The sequence below is a fragment of the Micromesistius poutassou genome (assembly GCF_964030765.1).
Source record: "Micromesistius poutassou genome assembly, chromosome: 13".
Taxonomy (NCBI): Eukaryota; Metazoa; Chordata; class Actinopteri; order Gadiformes; family Gadidae; genus Micromesistius; species Micromesistius poutassou.
In genome coordinates this window covers 13,209,489-13,225,036 of record NC_140283.1, presented here as the reverse complement: position 1 = coordinate 13,225,036, position 15,548 = coordinate 13,209,489, and the positions used below count along the sequence as shown (strand labels likewise).

Here is a 15,548-nt window from a genome sequence, read left to right as displayed (position 1 = left end):
TGGCCACCCTTTGGCATTGGTAGAACATGGAGGATGGCTCCACTTCAACACTGGCAGTGAGCAACAAATAAGGTTGTTCAAATCAAATAAATACATTGTGTGACAATGAAAACACTTGGACAATTCATCCGACCACACGTGGGATGATGTCTTCCTTGTGAGAGGAAAATGAATACATACAGTAGAAATGTTTGTTTTTCAGAGCAGACAGGATGTTCTGTGTCTATGTGTATGAAGGGTGTGTGTGTGTGGTGAGGGGGGGGGGGGGGAGGGGGGTCATGAGTGTGTTGAGGTGGTGGTCAGTCCCAGTAGCAACAGTTGGAGGCCCAGCATGGACCACAGGGAAGATCTCAGGCAGGTTCCTGCTCCACAGTCAGAATCATCCTCCTGGTGAATGATCATGTTAATTGCATTATTCCTTACATTGTATGACCTTTCACAGGTTTGCATAACATTAATTACTCATTAATTAATGCTATGCTACACTGGTATGCTCTAATGCAACTCAGAATGATATGACTATGAAGATGAACGTAATGGACACATATGGCTGGACGTCATGTGTATATGGAGTACTAGCGATCATAAAGTTGTGATAGAAATGCTTTTACTGTACAGAAATGTGAGTAGTGCACACATCGCAATAAGTAATGCAGGTCTGTCACAACTTATATCATAGATTTAAACATGTATTGCAAGGAATAGCAATACATGTTTAGTTTAGCCAAAATACTTAAGTTTGGTGGAATGGTTCCACTCTTTTTGGGTGCTCCCGCTTGTGGGATTTAAAGCACGACATACAAATGTCAGATATACAATCTCCCCATGGAGTACATCAGATATCTCAACCAATTGTGTAGGTGACATACAATACAGAGCAGAACCACAGCAGGTGGAGGCTGAGGTGAAGAGCTCAGCACCCTTAACTTTGCGTGTGTGTGTGTGTGTGAGGTGGAAGGTCTTAAACAGACCGCACATCAGCGGACATGAACTTGATTGGACCGCAATAGGTGTGAGCGGATAGGTGGTGTATAAAAAGCATAAACTCCTGCCAGAATTAGCTACGCCTATTAGTTGTACAGTATAAATAATGTATAGAAGTTAGCGTCAGTGTATCCTGTCACAGCATGATCATGTTATCTTCTGAGTGCCATATTTCCAAAGTAAACACTGTCAGCAAATGTTGCTGATTACATTTTCACCAAACTTCAAACGTATTGTGTGCAAAGAAAACCGGCCGTAAGCAGTATAAATATTATTCTATTCATTAAGCCGTTCTAGAAATCTCCAAAACGCCACTGTGCGCCGTCGTGACCGCTGATTGGCCGAGACAATGTTTTTTTGTCTTTATCCCGACTAATATCTCAAATCCAGAGTTGAGCTTGTGGGATTTACAGAAAAATAATCCCCTTTTGTAAACTTCTTAAGCCCCTGTGTTTGTGTGTGTTTGTGTGTGTGTGTGTGTCTGTGTTTGCCATATGAAAATATTTCCATCTTTGGCAGGGCTTGCTGTTTGATGCCTGTGCACAGGATGTCCGTGCATGGTCTGCCCCTAACACAGGGAAGGTGGGAGGATACAAGGAGAGAGGAAAGCTTCCTCTGTTTACCCTAGCGAGAATATGGAGCTTTCTCCCGGACACATGCACACTTCCTATCACTGGGGGTGGGGGGGGGGGGGGGGTCTGCATGTGTGTGTGTGTGCGTGTGTGTGTTTCAGACAGATATGGAAAATTGTGTAGTAAATATTAGGATACTGTGTAATAATTTGCAGACCGAAGATGAATTCATGCCTTGAAATAGACATCCTGTTTTGGGTTCCATTCCATTTTTGTTGGAAATGGTCTACTCTAAAAGTGTTTCAAATGGAGAGCAATGTGTTAAAAATAATTTCTTTGTTTCCTTTTGTTGCTGTCTCGAGTCACAGCCTGATGCTGTGCTACACAAATGGCCATAATAGATCAACAAATTGTGTTCTTTGGTTTGTGTATACATTTGTGTATAACTTTGTCTTCCCCAAACAATAGATGCATTTTGAGTGCCACTTATCTAATCACTACTCTAAATCCTTCAATCGATGGCTGGCATTGAATGTGCTTCTTAATAAAACAGGAAATTACGATTGCTATGCTAATGCTAGTTTGCTATTCACACCACAGTGGTCCAAGAGTGGACGATTCCTGGGGAAGAGGGTGTGGGTGCACTGACCCTGAGCACAGCACCAGCCACAGCAGGAGGGGCGTGACCCTTAGGCCACGGCCTCGGCTGATTGGGCACAAGGGCTCATCCTAGTGTGATGGACGAGGGCAGAGGCCAATGGAATGTGAGGCCAACAAAGTGGAACAAAATAAAAAAAAAGGATTAAGCAAACTCAAAAGACACAAAACAACATAGTTAATGTGCAATAAAGTGAAACTCACCAAAAACAAAACACGTGACATGGGCAAAGAAAAACACGTGGATGATAAATGGCAGGGTCTTTCTCGTCTTCCTCGTTTTTTAGAGTCGCCGAGGGACGCGCGCGGACCCCCTCACCGATAGCGCACACATTCCTGCAGCCCTGCCTCCACAAACACACCGGCGGGCGACCGGCCATCACTCACGTTTTCGTCGTTGTCGAAGCACACGTCGGGCCCTTTCCTGTACCTGGGGTTCCGGGCCAGCTTGCATAGATCAGGACCCTCGGCTGGGCGTGAACACTAAGGAGAGGGAACCGGTCGGGACGTGCTTGCCCTGCGTTTTTATTCTCTTGAGCCCCTCGTGTGTGTTTTTTTTTGTTTTTTTTCCCTTCCCCTACCTCTGGCGGGCGGTGACATGAATCAGGTCTAGTGCTGACCCCGCTCTCTGCGGTGCCCTCCTGGCGGCTGGGATGTATCTACACCTTAATGAGCGATGGCAGGACGGCCCGCTAGCCAGAAACAATGGGAGACCTCACTGAGGGGCAGTGTCATTGATCATAGCTCTGTGTGTGTGTGTGTGCCTCGGTTTTTCGTGGCGTGTGGTGTGTGTGTGTGTGTGTGTGTGTGTGTGTGTGTGTGTGTGTGTGTGTGTGTGTGTGTGTGTGTGTGTGTGTATGCACCTTGGTTTTAGTGGCTGTGCGTGTGTGTGTGCCTCGGTTTTAGTGGCTTTGAGGTTGTGTGCGTGTGTGTGTGTGTGTGTGTGTGCGTGCGTGCCTCTGTTTTAGTGGCTGTGTTGCGTGTGTGTGTGTGTGTGTGTGAGTGCGCACGTACGTGCGTGCATTTGTCTTTCTGTGCATCTGCCCGTGCTTGTTTGCGCATGACAATGTGTGTGCCGAGAGAGAAATCGATCATCACATTTGGCTCAACCGGATTTTACATGCAAATTAAGAGAGCATTCCCCGCATCAATTGCCAACCATGATCTCCCACGATGCCTTGCAGCATGCCAGCTCTAATGTGGGACACACGATTAATAGCTGTCCATTGTTGGTGTTGTGAGGCCATTGTGAGGTCATTAGAGCAAAGTGTGTGTGTGTGTGTGTGTGTGTGTGTGTGTGTGTGTGTGTGTGTGTGTGTGTGTGTGTGCTTGTGTGCGTCAGCCTACTGATGACATTTTAGCTGTTCCAAAAAAAAAGAAGCCAAGCATCAGAGCCCGATTAGTCAAGCTGATTGTGTGTGTGCGTGTGTGTTAAAACAATTAGGTTGACTGATCTGGCTCTGATGCTTGATTTCTTTTTTTTGGAACAGCTAAAATATCATCAGTAGGCTGACGTACACACACGCACACGAACACACACACACACACACACACACACACACCATTCACCTGCTGACACACACACAGAGAGCACGCACACACCACGCCTGCACTCTCTCTCTCTGTCTGTCTGTATGTCTAAGGTACCAGGCTGGGACGTCCTGCATCAGGTGATGGATAGGAGTGGGGGGGTGGGCGTTCCACAGGTTGCCATGGGGGGGGTTAAAGGATACAGGGCTGCTCGGCTTGTCGTAGCGGCCGGGGGTCACATGACAAACATGTGGCCTTGGCGTCGGTGATCAGGAACACCAGGTTGGTGTTGGGCAGCTTCTCGGCACGGTACATCCTGCAAGGACAAACACACAGGGAGAGAGGAGACGTCAGGGCCCATGGAAGACACACACACACACACACACACACACACACACACACACACACACACACACACACACACACACACACACACACACACACACACACACACACACACACACAGCCAACCACATAAATCACAAAAACATAATACGATACTACACACACATACAAAGACACACACACACACGACGATCGTTAAAAGGTTTGTGCGGTCGTTAACATTTGGGTGATGGGGGTGGCGGTGGGGGGTGGGGGGGGGGGTGGTGGTGGTGGTGGTGGTGGTGTAGGGGGAAGGGGGAGGGGGGAGAGCCGGCACGTGTGGCCAATAACAATTTGTAACCCCAAGAGGGCGTCTCAGCCCCCCCCAGCCCCCCCACCCCTCCAGCCAGACCGTTTGCATTAAGCCCAGATGAGGGACGGAGCACAGCCAACAACGCAGGGCTGTGTTAACGTCTGAATCAGCGAAGCCCCGCTGCGCGCCAGGACAAGGCTGGCGTGCGTCGTGTTGTTGTGTGTTTGTGGACGGGGTGTTTCCGCTCCACGCTGACAGATCAAGGTGATCGTCGGGTGGGATGATCCGAGTCATGCGGGGCACCAGCTGCTTGTGATCAGTGCCGGGTCCTACGAGAGAGAGAGGGCCCTGATGGAGGGAGAGCCGGCCCCCCTGGCTTAGCGGTGGACGCGAAGTGGACAGAGCTTGTTTTGGTCAGTACAGGAAGACACACACACACAGCAGCCGGGGAGATCTCCTGTACGCCGTCTGTTGTTATGGGTCCGTGGTAGGAGTCGCACAAAGCCACACACACACACACACACACACACACACACACACACACACACACACACACACACACACACACACACACACACACACACACACACACACACACACACACACACACACACACACAGCAGGTCGTCTGGCAACTGGAAGGTTGCTGGTGTGACCTAGCCCTGGACTGACCGCGATGAACAGGCTGTACCCTCGCATGAATAACCCGAGTCCCGTCAGTGTATGAAAGTGTCTATGAACGTATGAATGGAGGGGAAAACTCTTGTAAAGTGCTTTAAGTGACCGCAGGTTAGAAACGTGTGAACGGCGTTACCTGGAGCAGTTCCCGCAGTCCAGCACCCCTGCGTAGGACCTCTCGTCGTTGTCGAAGAAGTACTGCGTCTGCTCGGTGATGCAGCTCTCCTTGAACATGGCGTCCGGGACCTCGTCCTCCGCCGACTCCACTGGTGAGGAGGAGAGAGAGAGAGGAGACACCGTTTCATAGGCACACTCGCCCGAAGGAGTTCCAGGATCATTTTGTTAGACACTACTGATAATAACACCAGTAATACAAAAATACAGAAAAGAAAAGACTAAAAGCAAAAAAAAAAAAAAAAGACAATTTCCAGTCCAGCATCGTTCAGAGCCAGTGCATCAAAAGGGTTTTTCCAAGAGAGATCTAAAAGAAGACACTGATGTATCTGAAGCCAACAACCTCAGACAGGTAATCCCAGAGTTGAGGTGCCCCTGACAGGCAGGGACGGCGTCTCCTTTGTCGTTGTCATCCTGACATGACAGCGAGGATGATGATGATGAAGCTGATGATGACGATGACGATGATGATGATGATGATGATGATGTGGGTGTGACTCACCGGCATCCAGCAGGTTGGGCAGCATGAGGCTGTAGAGCAGCTGCTGCAGAATGGACCTAGGGATGGAGTACACGCCGCGTGAGTCAACACCGTACCCCGCGCGTGCGGTGTCCGTTCGCCGACCACATCTGTCTGAGAGCTGGCCGCCTGCCAGCCCGTCTGGAAGGCGTCTGAGTCATCGTTTCGTTTTGTTCGGTCGTCTGTGTCTGCACACTTTTTGTATTCAGAGTGGCTCGCTTGTGAGCGGTGAATACAGAGATAGGAGCACAATGTTTTATGGTGAAGGTTAAAGAGTGGAGGGTCCTGGGTTGGACAGTGGATACAGAGACTGTAATGACTCAGAACATGACTCCTATATATATAAAAGACATAAGAGACAAGGTTACGTTTCGAGTGCTTCGTGAAGACATGCACGGGTCCAAAGCGCGGTATCAAATGCCCGGAACGAACGATGGACACACACATACGGCGAACCAAGCAAAAAACGATCCTATATACAGGAGGGCTGACGGGCCGACAGTACGGAGTGAGTAGCATATGGTGCTTATCGCTATCCTGGGCCGACCTCGCTAGTGAATGCAATCCCACCCCCCCCCCCCCCCCCCCCCCTCGACAGTTCACACCCTGCCACTCCTTCAAAAACTCTATCGCTCCATTATAAAAGGGGACTTGTGCTCCCATAAAACAACATCTACCTCCCGCCCAGAGAGAACCACGCACCCCGCGCAAGGACACAGGCATGCACACTATTAAACACACGCATACACATATAAATTCCCACATGAATGCATGTGCACACACTACCCACGCACACACACACACACACACACACATGCACACATTTTTTGTGCCAGATCCGCTCTCACCAAGCAGCAGTGGAGGCCCACCAGCCGACACTGAGCAGGTCAGCGATAGTCGGCTGCAAGGAGAGAAAAACAGGAGAGCATTACCCCAGTGCATCACCAGAGAGCATTACCACAGAGCATCACCATAGTAGAGCATTAGGCTAGACAGCATTACCACAGAGCATTACCACAGAGCATCACCATAGAGCATTACCACTGAGCATCACCAAAGAGCATTATCACAAAGCATCACCATAGAGCAGTGGTTCTCAAATGGGGGTATGTGTACCCCTGGGGGTACGTGAAGGCACTCCAGGGGGTATGTGAGATTTTAAAATATACATATTTTTTTAAAAGTAGCATCCATGCAAAACTCCTTTAAAAATAATAATTTAATAAATATTTCAGGAAAATATAAGTATAAGTTCATAAAATGAATTTTATATTCAGTAGGCTATTCCATTTCATTATACTTCGGAGTCTCCCCCATACCAGGATGGTTAGACCCAACCTGTCATATGCCACCTGGCATCACCTGTCAATCACTTGGATCAACGATGGAGTCGTGGTTGAAGCGTAGCAGCAATTCTTTTGAAAACACGGAGGGACAAGTGGCAAAGGAGACCAAAACAAAAATGCTTTGCACTGGTTAGGGGTACTTGGCTGAAAAAATATTTCACAGGGGGTACAACACTGAAAAAAGGTTGAGAACTACTGCCATAGAGAATTACCACTGAGCATCACCATAGAGCATTATCACAAAGCATCACCAAAGTCCCAGTCAAATGTGTGGTGAAAGTACACAAACCTAATTTTGTTTGTCTTTATTTTTTTTAGACGAGGAATTACAGCTGGACTGTATTGCAGTTCAGGCACAGCCCACAAAACTAATTTGGGTTACAGTTACAAATAATGGTACGTTAATGAACCATTAGTTAACCTTAGCTAATGCAATAATAAGCTTAATTATATTGCGTTAAGGTAGGCTTAGGGTTAGTGGGGTAAGGTTATGGATCCACTAGATATTAGTTTACCAACCTAGACCCCAGTAAACCACTGAGTGGGTCCATATCTTACATTGGGAATATAATATATGTGTTATAGCTCACCACGTAGACGCTGCGTGGGCCTGCTGCGGCCTTGCTGTCCTTCTCCGGGTCACAGACGGACTGGTAGTCGTACGTCTTGTTGAAGGAGTAGAGCGATGTGTTCACTAGGTTGATCATCAGCACGGGGTCAATTTCCCCAAAGAACTGACCTATCTGGACTCACAAACCCACACACACACACACACACACACACACACACACACACACACACACACACACACACACACACACACACACACACACACACACACACACACACACACACACACACACACACACACACACACACACACGATCAAGACAGGATACTAACACACACCCACTGTAATGGGCGTGAGGTTGGACCCAAGAACAGCACAGACAGAGACCAGCGTTGGAATAGTTCAACAGTTTATTGTCCAAACAGGGTCATAAAATCCACAGCAGGTACACAAGAATAGTCCTCAACCTGAGCTAGCTAAAACAGTCAGACTTTCTAGCAGAGATCTCCAGGGAGGGAATCCAAGCAAACTGGAGACAGACAAGGGGCGAGCAGGCAGAGGGGTCAGGGACAAGCAGGGTCGAAACCAAGGAAGTAATCCGGGAAATAATACTAGAGGGCTTTGCATGCTGCTAAAGACAATCTGGCAGAGACTGAGTGGAAAGAATGGATTTAAATCAGGTGAGGGAACACAGGTGAAGGTGGTTGCACTGATGAGGTGGGGGTGGCAGGCAGGTGATCAGGAAAAGTACTGGCAGAGCTGGCAGTAGGATGGAAAGCCAGGAGCGGATCATGACACCCACACACACAATCAAAACAGGAACGCGGGCGTGCACACACACACACACACACACACACACATACAGTGGATTATTATACAGCCAGACCCAGTAAAAAGAACACTGTGTGAAATGCAATGCACACAGTATAAGAATACACACAGCATGGGTTAGCGTTAACGTGCATGTCTACGTGTCTGCGTGCATGCGTGCGTGTGAGTGTGTGCGGTGTGTGCGTGCGTGCTTGGAGCCTGTAACCCCAGTAAGAGCAATATGACAGTAGAATCGGGTCAAAGGTCAAACTGCAGATGCCTCGACTAGAAATATATCATGAGGAGGAGACACAGCGTCTACCAGACCCCAATATATATGTTTCAATACATATTTTATATTGACAGACTAGGATTCCAACAGCGGACACAGGATCCATTTCATGCTACTAAAACCGATGGGAAACTGTGATCATGAATTCCTTTGATACTTTTCCAGCAGTATTTCACAACTGCAATAAGGTTGTGTTTCCTGTGAGCCAACAGGCCATTGCTAATACTGAAATTACAGTTTGGTTTGGTAGGTTTTGTTTATTTCATTTTGTCTATAGCGTTGTGAAGTGTGCAGAGCTTAATTGAGGGTCATGGTTCAGAAAGTAAAAGTTCCATTTATTTCTCCTATTGATATTTATCCCTGACAGGGTTTTTGATAATTTGTAGAGCTTCAAAGCATGTGAAACACTTCTTGATTCATTATTACTACAAGCTTTTAACTAGTTTGATGAAAATTGTTCTTAATTGAAAAAACACGTGTCTGCATCTGATTTAATGGGAAGGATGACTCCTAGTCCCAGGGTAAATATTGACCAAAGAGAAAGCTCAAAATGATTTTTTCAAGCTGCTGATCAGTGCGAAACAAAAAAAAAAATTATGCATGGTGATAATTAGCGAGCAATCCACAAACGGATTCCAGACATAAAAGGGATGATGTTGAGCAACAACTTAATGTTATTAATATTTATTTTGTTTCTTCAGTTGTGCAATAGCAAAACATCTTTTCATTTAAATGACACGTTTCACCGTGTGATCTTTCACTGCACAGTTTACACCACATCACGACGGAGAGTGGGCACAGACTAAGACTGAGCAGGTGGATGTTGGCTCACCTGCGTGATGTACTCTTCCTGGTTGGACATGAGGAGGAACCCTCCATCGTCCAGGATCACACAGTCCACATACTGTAGCCACACATGAAGGGGAAGAGGCACGTCAACACATGCTCTGTCACACAACTCATAACACATCCATCAGAACGTGATCTTCAATCTGCCTTGGGTTTTTTTTAGGAGTTCAATCCAAAATATTTCAACTTTGCTTCAAGCAAATGAAGACAGAACCACACTGTTGGAAAACGACCAATCCATGACATCATTTAGAAATTGTTTTCACAACCCCTGGCCTTGGATGAAACCTACGTGTTCAAGTTGTATTATTAGGGAGCACATTTTAATGTTGTTAAGTGTTTGTTACATGTTTTTTTTTCGGATTTTTCAAGGGTGAATATATCTTTTTATTTTTTGCCAGCATAGCCACAGGCCAGATGAAGTAACCCTTCACAGTAGCTTCCTCTCACAAACGTCTGCCTGCCTGTCGCTTCACAAGGACGCTTTGAAAAGAAAATAAATGTTCAAATCAATCCCAAGCAGGCAATCTAGAGGGCCTTGAGCCTGGCTGCCGGCTGGACTCACTTGGATTTGTCTCTGGGCAACAAAGGAAGCATTGGGCACTGGAGGCTACACGTTTACAACACACATACACACACAACCACACAAACACTGGAGAAGTAAAAAATAACATTGTAGCTTCTGGTCATTTCATGGAAAAAAAATAAAGAAATCATTAAAATGATGCCAGCTGTCCTTTAGTGAGTTTCTTTACTTTGAGATGGCAGAGTGTGAGGAATAGAACAATCAAGAGAGAGTGTGTGTGTGTGTGTGTGTGTGTGTGTGTGTGTGTGTGTGTGTGTGTGTGTGTGTGTGTGTGTGTGTGTGTGTGTGTGTGTGTGTGTGAGTGCGCCTGCACCTTATCATTCTTCAGACAGCCACAGATTTCATCCTTACACTGCATGGGACCAGAAAGGAGAGAAAAAACGTTATTCTATTTTTTTCACATTATAATTTATTATACATACCGAAAGTACTAAAATCAGGTACAACCAGCAACCCTCCAAGACAAGGGACCGATTTGAATGGACTCACGTTGACTTTTAACGTAGCATTGATGAAAGTGTTCATCCAGGACGTGACATTCAGTTTGACTCCCACCACTACAGAAGAACCGAGAGAGGGGAAAACGGAGCCCGCCATAACAACAAAGCTTATTAATGCGTCTAGTGAGGTAGTGAACTGAGTCGCGAGTAGTTTGGACCCCAACAACAACACCACCCACCTGCGGGTTTGAGTTCAACCTGATGAAGGTTGAGATCCACTGCCTTGCTGACCAGAATGCCTGACTCGTAGCCAGACTCTCTGCTCCCTGCACCGGAGGGAGAGAGGAATTAAGATGAAGAAAATACGTCTTCATAAAAAATTAAACGGTTCAGGTTGAAAAAATAAATAGAATCCCACTGCGGATTAAAGCATTTGCGGTTAGGACTTATACGTAAAAATGTCAGAAATGAATCTGTGGACATGCCATCCATTTCGATCGTAGCTAGCTAGCTGTTTGAAGTTTGTGTTAAGAGCAAACATATGGTAATGTAGTCAAGTAGGCCTACTGCACAGTTACACTCCGGAGGGGTTTGGAGGTCCCTGGTGTCTGCTGGATAGATTATACGAGAGCTGAGAAGGGGGGCCGCCATGAGTAAGAAAGAAAACAGGGCAGAGGGGAGCAGAAGAGCGCCACTATCAAAGAGGCCCCCAGAGTTTGATTATGGCCTGTTGAAATGCAGCCCAGAGAGAGAGAGACATAGAGAGACATAGAGAGACATAGAGGGAGACAGAGACAGAGAGAGAGAGAGAGAGAGAGAGAGAGAGAGAGAGAGAGAGACGTAGACAGACAGACAGACAGACAGACAGAGAGAGAGCCAGAGAGAGAGAGCCAGAGAGAGAGAGAGAGAGAGAGAGAGAGAGAGAGAGAGAGAGAGAGAGAGAGAGAGAGAGAGAGAGAGAGACGTAGACAGACAGACAGACAGACAGACAGACAGACAGAGAGCCAGAGAGAGAGAGTGAACGAGAGAGAGGGTTTTTTTCTGGCAGATGCACAATTCATACATTCAATTGGACACTGGGAAACCCCAACATAACTATAAAAAAACCTACTATTAAAATATGGTGCAGTGAAAATGTATATCTCATTGTCCAGGGTTCTCTTGTAAAAGCTGGACTCGTATGTTTCAGGATTCTCATTCCAGTCTTCTCCAGCACTGAAACAGTGAGCACACACACACACACACACACACACACACACACACACACACACACACACACACACACACACCACATAATAAGGACAAGCAGGGTATAAACGAATAACCCTGACAAAATAGGTATGAACTATGATGTCATTTATCAAAGCAAATTACAACGCACACCTTGACACAAGCCTTATTTATGTATCCAACGTGTTGGATAGACACACTGCACACATCCATGCATCATTATTATAGGGTCGGGAGGATGAAAGATTTACAGCATCACATACCTGTTAGGATAGACTCTCGTGATGCCACCATCTGTCGCTACAAACCGGGCCATGATCCCTTCCCTGGGACATGGGAAAGAAGACGGTGAAGTACATGTCAATCACAGTCACACACATACAGCACAGTACATTGCATCCAGGTCCATGTCAAATTCTTACAGCATGAAACTACACCAAAAAAGCACATCAAACAGTACATCATGTTAAAATTCTAAAAAATAAAGTCACATGACTAGGAGCACAGAAATACTGCACTCCTGCACACACAAAGACAGTACACAAAGACGTTTTGTCTTTTAATGTACGCAAAGAATCGTTCCAGCTAATTTGTTTTTCTCTGAAGGTTTTACCTTCGTGATTTCATTAGTTACTCCTCAGCAGGTAGCTCCCAGTGATACACAACTCTGGTTCACTGGAAGTGTAATGGAGCGTGGGATAATCACACACTCAATCCTTTGGTTGCCCGGTTTCAGTGTGATACGTTTTATATATCCTCCTTACGGCTTCAAATACATTACATCAAGCCAATCGGGCCTGCATGCGGTGTGCGGCGCATATCGCATATAGCAGTGAACTCACAGTGCCTGCTCCTTCCACACTTTCACCAGCTCCGCTGTGAGTCCTGCATCCAGGATCAGTCTGTTCACCAGGGACACATTGCCTACGGGTACCGCACACACAGCCATGAGGTGAAAAACTGTTCACCATGTCTTTTGTGTCTTTGAGGCAAAATGTCAAAAAATATATATACATTTCAATATTGTTTTTGAGCTGGAATATCGAAGATATTTGAAGAGCGAGAAACAGGTGTTTTTATATTCATGTAAAGATTTATGGCTTCATCAACAGAGTTCATCAACATATTACCAGCATATTTCAAAACTAGGAGGAATTGTTGATTGACATATTTGACATATTTTCGATGCAATTCCCGCCAGACTTTTACGATTTAACAAACTGGCCTTTAAAAGGGGACGATTCCTGTTGAAAGCTTTTAACGATATCATAACTCGATTGAATTAACTCATTCCACTCCGGTCTTATTGACATCACAGATTGTACAGTCGGGTGAAGGACAGGGATAGCCACGGCGGTAGATGCATTAGCTAGATGACACTGGCTCACAGCGCTATGGGCGGGGTGAGGTAAGATTCATTTAGCAGATGACAAGGCAAGTGAGTCATCTCGGAGGAAAACAACGGCAGCCCTTCCAGTAAGCCAGTCAGAGTCGATTTGTGGTGAGGTCATCGTTCTGCTCACTGGAGGACGACATCAGTAAGTCTAAAGTAATACGATGGCATTCGAAACCGAAATCAGACTCGACACTAGAGCGTGGACACAAATAGAGCTGGGAGTTTTTAGCACTGGGCGGACTTTGTGCTTTTACTGTAGGCCTATGGTTTCTTCTAACTGACTGGGCAGGGTTTTTAGTCTGTCCAAAAAAATGTAACCGGTCATCATTATCAACATCTTACTTAATAATACAAGTTGCATTGATTTAAGTATTGACTGACGAGTCTGTGTTGACCCATTAGTGGTGTTTTTGCTACTTCAACGATGGGTGGGAGTGGGTCCTCAGTGTTCCACGAGGTGAGAATGAAGAATGAAGAATGCAGGACTCACAGGCTTTCGGCGCGTCGCTTTCAATGAACTCATTGAAGTCGATGAGGAAGTGTGTGTTGTTGTCTGAAACTTTCAGTTCTTTGCAGTACTCCCTGCAGACGCAATGTTATACAGTGTACTGTTTTAGTTCCACCTGCAGGTACGGTATAATGCTGTATACTACGGAAGCCTGCACTATTTTATACACAGTTATATAGTATACTGATTTTGTACAACCTGTGGATACAGTATAATGCTGTATACTAAAGAAGAATTCTCTATGCTGAACAATTTCATATTGTAGATCAGATCTCTCTTGAAATAAGATTTGTAGCTGCGTATAACTGCGGTACTTCATATAAAAACAAAATTATGCTATACTGTAGTGTAGGATATGAAACTATCTGATTATTCACCTGGGAGCGATGAAGGTGTGTCCATACTCTTCAAACTTGTCCAGTTGCATTGTTCCCACAGCTACACAAATTCCACATCAAAGGTGTCAGGCGATCATTGAAAAATAAATTATAAATGTATGCAAAAAATATGTTACGCCCGGCGTTAGATGGCAGAACAATACACATGGGATGATATTCAAACACCAACTATTATAAAACATTGTTTATTAAAACTGACGTAAACACATATCTGGTCTCACACACACACACACACACACACACACACACACACACACACACATCTCTTGTGAGCAAGGTTACATGGATGCACAAATGCAACCACACACACACACACACACACACACACACACACACACACACACACACACACACACACACACACACACACACACACACACACACACACACACACACACACACAGGGTACTGGATAATGTAAAATAACAAAATCCTAAGAGAAAGGGAGGAAGGAAGGATTAACTTGCCTTCCTGTCCTGTTGTGACCCAGGAGGCGTAGACAGATGAGAGAACAAGGAGAAAGACAATGATTTAAACACACCACAAAAAACTTGAAGACATGAAACACTATCCTCCTACAGTATTATCTCTCAGCGCTTTTATTAATACACCCTAGTTTATTGAATATCTACAGAACACTATAAAGGCTTAATAAAAGCTTCATTATACCTCAACTATAAAAGTATACTGCACGGGAAATAGCAGTTATCGCAGTTGCCTGTCTTGAGTTGGATTTTATTCTGTTTATAGGAAAACGTGTTTGGAATGTCTCATCTCAGTAAGCCCTTGATAGGTCTATCTCTTGTGAGCCACCACAACAAACTCCCCTGCCGTCCATTGTTCACCCATCCCTACGTGAAGGAAGAGAGCTAGGTGCTGCCCTTCCCAGCAATGGGTTGTGTCTCCAGAATACAGGGCTGTTCTCATACTGATCACCAAGACTCATCTGAACGGAGTCTGGTGCCACCGTGCTTAGAGCAATACTTTAACTTTAACCAGCCTGTAACGACTTGGACAGTCTTTATGGCTCACTGACTGGCCTCATTAAGAAGGTGAAGAAGTGGAATGATACACGAGCAAAAACAGAAATAAATACACTTCACAGTAAAAGTCCCCCAACTACTCTGATAACTGCTCCATCAGCCGTTCCTGCTTTATGACACCACATTAAAGTTATAAATAAAAGCACCCATGCCAGATGTCTATACGTTGCTCCACGTCGCTTTCCACTAATTATGTCCCTCAATCAAAGTGAAACGCCATTCTTCTCCATTACCTCTCTCTCTCTCTCTCTCTCTCTCTCTCTCTCTCTCTCTCTCTCTCTCTCTCTCTCTCTCTCTCTCTCTCTCTCTCTCTCTCTCTCTCTCTCT

At 45.7% G+C, this 15,548-nt stretch overlaps 1 protein-coding gene across 1 annotated transcript in view; it reads right to left on the bottom strand.

Moving 5' to 3' along the window:
- Window positions 1-275: 275 nt before the first annotated feature.
- The window catches only part of LOC311357886 (voltage-dependent calcium channel subunit alpha-2/delta-1), a gene marked incomplete at its 5' end in the record, with an annotated part of 54,867 nt that continues 39,594 nt past the window's right edge, over window positions 276-15,548 (bottom strand). The window contains 17 exons of the mRNA XM_084477903.1: window positions 276-387; window positions 2,206-2,285; window positions 2,601-2,683; window positions 3,947-4,059; window positions 5,195-5,324; window positions 5,735-5,790; window positions 6,601-6,653; window positions 7,689-7,841; window positions 9,604-9,675; window positions 10,520-10,558; window positions 10,696-10,763; window positions 10,886-10,972; window positions 11,758-11,861; window positions 12,140-12,202; window positions 12,719-12,800; window positions 13,763-13,854; window positions 14,158-14,218. Coding sequence (XP_084334029.1) covers window positions 351-387; window positions 2,206-2,285; window positions 2,601-2,683; window positions 3,947-4,059; window positions 5,195-5,324; window positions 5,735-5,790; window positions 6,601-6,653; window positions 7,689-7,841; window positions 9,604-9,675; window positions 10,520-10,558; window positions 10,696-10,763; window positions 10,886-10,972; window positions 11,758-11,861; window positions 12,140-12,202; window positions 12,719-12,800; window positions 13,763-13,854; window positions 14,158-14,218 — 1,373 coding nt within the window. The 3' untranslated portion in view covers window positions 276-350. The remainder of the gene's footprint in view (window positions 388-2,205; window positions 2,286-2,600; window positions 2,684-3,946; window positions 4,060-5,194; window positions 5,325-5,734; window positions 5,791-6,600; window positions 6,654-7,688; window positions 7,842-9,603; window positions 9,676-10,519; window positions 10,559-10,695; window positions 10,764-10,885; window positions 10,973-11,757; window positions 11,862-12,139; window positions 12,203-12,718; window positions 12,801-13,762; window positions 13,855-14,157; window positions 14,219-15,548) is intronic.